Genomic DNA, 3,892 nt, shown 5'->3' on the forward strand with positions numbered 1-3,892 from the left:
AAATGGTAACTGGTGGCCAAATTTCACCACTTTATTTCAACTCAGACGCCGTTTCACCTCAAGTTTTCCGGTGCGGGATTTCCGACCATTTCCCCTCGCCTGCTTTAGCAAGTTATAAGAATTTCTCAACAACAAAATAGGCAAGTTAAGAAGCAATCGCTTTCACCCGTGCCGTCTTTCTAGTCTAGAATAGTTCCTGCTGACGAGTCCACATCTGTGCCTAAGCCCTTGGCCCCCTCCTCTATCTGCAGCAGATCAGACGGCAACTGTTTTCACCAAGCTATGATTTGTTGCAACATAAAAGAATGGAGAACGAAATTTGACTCGGTTTGTGGTTATCAGAGAGGATCAATTCATCGCATCAGAAAACAAGTCACATCGAAGCAGTCTCGGTTGTTTGGAGCTACCAATTAAGCAACAAAGCTCAAGGCTTAGAGTAGTGATTTTGCAGTGCAGACACATGCCCCAAATTGACCAGGCCGACTGTGGTATCAACCACTTCAGGCTTAACCTACTGCAAAGCTCTCTTATTCTATGCACATAACATGTAAGCAGAAGAGGGCAAACGAGCCCAGTGTCGTGATTCGAATCATCGAAATCTTGTGCCTAGAAAGCTTGCATTTGGCCGATACTACTGGGAGAATCAGGAATCATCTACGTGGCAGGTAAACCCAGTGTTCGTTCAACCAGAAAAATATGCTACATTTCATAACGCTGGAAGAGCCTCCATACACAGTTATGGAAGCAGGTGGGCGGCCAGCGGAAACAAGGCAAGAGACAACCGACTCAGAGATTCAGGTAGATTATACCTTGCCAGTACAGATCATTACACCAAACTAAAACAGCCAGGATGACGTAACGCGTACATCTCATTTAACTACAAGGTGACAGACATGAAAAATGATGCAGAGATAGATGGCAAAAATAGGAAGAACAAAGCGTGAAGGCTAACCCATTTGACTTCACATGGATAGTCCAAAGTGCAACCGGGGCGCCCAAGCTACACAAGATAAAGACATAAGACTGAAGTCACCGCAGAGAAAATCATTGCGTGCAGGCTAACCCATTTGAAATGCAGGCGGCATCTAAATGAAGCAAATCATCAAACTTGGAAGAAGCCATATAGATAGACAGCTAATCATAGACGAAAGTGACTCGAAACAATAACCTTTATGCATTACGGCAGCAAACACAGATTTGGAAGATGCAAGGTAACTAAATGTAGAATAAAGCTCCACGATTGATATGTCAGATAAGATACTCGATTTGCAAAGCTCTTAGTTATAGTTAAGAGAATCTTGACTCTTATGCAAGGACATCCTTGTTGTCGATTTTTGGTGACGGAACGAAACTGAAAGCACGAATAGTCAAATGATAGGAGTTCAGGTGTCTCCGTCAAGGATAGACTAAATTACCAAAGCCCTATATGACCAATAATAACAATCAGCACCTCCTATCATAAATATCAGGCCCTTCATAACTAGAATGGATTCAGAAATAGTTCACTGAAAGAGGGAGTAAAAAGAATTTGGTTACGTGTCCAAGGCCCCCAATGATTTGAAAATGTTATCACTTAGCAGCATATTTTCATGACCAGTACTATGAAGGAGTGAGATGCGTGTCTATTTGATTTTCAGCACAAGCTTGTAAAACATTTGTGTCTATCTAAATCTTGATTGAAGATTTATTAAACTCTTCACTAAAAGTCAAACATTACAGAAGCCGTGGCCTGTGGGCAACAATTTCGTTCATTTAAGTATAGCCCTCCAACAAGATATGCATGTAGAACACTTCAACATCTCTGGAAGCAAAACACAGCCAGCAGTCAGAAAAGGGTGCATATATCTTCAGGCTTTCGGGAAACGCAGCAAAACCTTTGAGGTTTAGAAGATTAAGTATAGCCCTCCCACAAGATAAGGATCAGAAAGGGTGCATATATCTCAGACTTTAAGAAAGTCAAACATTACAGAAGCTCTGGACAACAAATATAATTTAGTTAAATTTAATATATCTGTACATAAGTATAGCCCCCCCACAAGATAAGGGTCAGAAAGGGACTTTGTCACTAAACCTTACACTAGCAAGTAACAACTGAAGTTGTAACTCCAAAAATCGAGAAGCACAAGTGCAGGACAATTCAGTAAGACCAACACAATATGAACATTGTCACTACTATAGAGTTTTGAACATTCAAGAGGATTTAAGGGCCAACCAACAATGCAGCTCTAGAAACCATCTAAAGATCACTGATAATGAAACGAAGCAGCAATGAGATGATGAAATGCAGCCCAAATCCATTATTCTTATTCAGGCTTTAGGCAAGAAAAACAAACAATCCTACTGAGTTTTCTTGGGGAATGATCACCAGTACAATTACATAGTCGGAAAAATCCAAAGGTCGAATCAGGGGATTAAGAAATAATTCTGGCCCATCTTCATCAATTGTGTTCAAGGTTTGTATCAGAATAGGTCACTAAGAGGAAGTTCAGTTTGAATCACACCAAAGTGGACAACAACTAAACAGTGTTTCACCTAAGTGGTCTACCTATGTTTGATCTCTTTGCCCTTTCCCCATAAATACATTATTACATCTAAGAGAGTAGATTAAAGGTGCTCCTCGCTCTTCTAGGTTTAGGCATAATTACCCGGTGGTACTAACCACTACAATTTCACCGCTAACATAAGTGATAAAAGTTCCAATGCACTTACAGGCTTGCAGCAGTATAGCAAGTAAACAAGAGGATGTGAAGTAAGTATGAACAAATATAGACAAGTAATTAGCAGAGGCTTATGTGTTATCTCCAATTTGTATCCTGGTAGGTTCATACGAGGAGAAAAAAATGGAGGTAACTCAAGAAACAGCACATATTTGCAGTATTGAATAAAAATTCCATCCCAAAATCCAGTGGGCACATTGTATATATCATGCCAAAAGTGAATTACAGAGCCTTTCTCCTTAGATCAAAAGAGACCGCTTAAACAAGCATTAGAGGAAAAAAGATTAAACTTTATTGGCTCTGCCCCTGGTATTGATGCATTCACTTCGTGCAGCCCGGTGGAACTGCTAGAAAGGATTACCTTGCAGGCGCTGCTGCAGGGGCATTTACGACGTTCCTGCGCACCACCCTGGGGCCTCCGCCATTGCCATTCAAATTCAAGCCATTGGCACTGTCCCCATCACCCACAATCAAATCCCGAAGGCCCGAGGTGAGGTCCTTCTCTCTCTTCTCCTTCTCCTTCTGCTTGGCCCTGGCAGCGGCGGCAGCGAGCGGCTCGAAGTGGTTCCCGTAGATGTACTCGGCGGAGTAGCCGTCCTCGTCGTCAAAGAGCATGACGTGGCCGTGCCACTCCCACACGCGGTACTCCCCACCGGCCTCGTCGTGGAAGCCGACGCACACGTGGTGGTCGCCGACGGCGACGGACTGGCCCGAGTTGGGCTTAAGGGCGTCCCCGTCGCCGGCGAGCACCATCCGGACGATCTCCTTCTCCAGCTTGGCCTCCTCCCGCGAGAGCATCCGGCGCCGCCTGGCCTCCCCGGAGGCCTCCCCGTCGGAGAGGCCGCCGTCCTCCCCTTCTTCGTCGTCGTCGTCGTCGTCGTAGGACTCGCCCGCCGCGGCGGAGAGCGCGGCGAACTCGTTGAGGAGGAAGTCGTCGAGGTCCTGGGTGAGGAAGGAGTTGGTGTCGAGGAAGGGCGGGCGGAGCTGGACGCGGTTCATCAGGTTCTGGAGGAAGAGCGCGTCGACCGGCGCCGCGGAGGGGGCGGCGGCGGAGGGGCGGGGCGGCTGCGGCGCGGTAGGGGCCATGGGCGCGGAGGCGTGGTAGGGTTTTGGGTTTGGGGGCGCGTGGGCGTGGGCGTGGGCGTGGGCTTGTGTTGTGTGGATGCAGACCTGCA

The 3,892-nt window shown here is 46.2% G+C and overlaps 1 protein-coding gene across 1 annotated transcript; it reads right to left on the reverse strand.

The window, feature by feature from the left end:
* LOC119285309 lies at nucleotides 1–3,892 on the reverse strand. The gene is made up of 3 exons (XM_037564544.1): nucleotides 3,079–3,892; nucleotides 953–1,000; nucleotides 1–245 (listed from the first exon to the last, which is right to left on the reverse strand). Exons 1-3 carry the CDS (start codon nucleotides 3,801–3,803, stop codon nucleotides 242–244), a joined length of 777 nt encoding a protein of 258 aa, XP_037420441.1. The 5' UTR covers nucleotides 3,804–3,892; the 3' UTR covers nucleotides 1–241.

Source organism: Triticum dicoccoides, chromosome 4A (assembly GCF_002162155.2).
Source record: "Triticum dicoccoides isolate Atlit2015 ecotype Zavitan chromosome 4A, WEW_v2.0, whole genome shotgun sequence".
NCBI lineage: Eukaryota > Viridiplantae > Streptophyta > Magnoliopsida > Poales > Poaceae > Triticum > Triticum dicoccoides.

Excerpts from the sequence above, each read along its gene's own strand:
- LOC119285309 (XM_037564544.1), bottom strand. The coding sequence starts at position 3,803 with ATGGCCCCTACCGCGCCGCAGCCGCCCCGCCCCTCCGCCGCCGCCCCC. Across the intron at positions 1,001-3,078 it reads CCTGCAGCAGCGCCTGCAAG|CTTGGGCGCCCCGGTTGCAC; the intron begins GTAATCCTTTCT and ends TATCTTGTGTAG.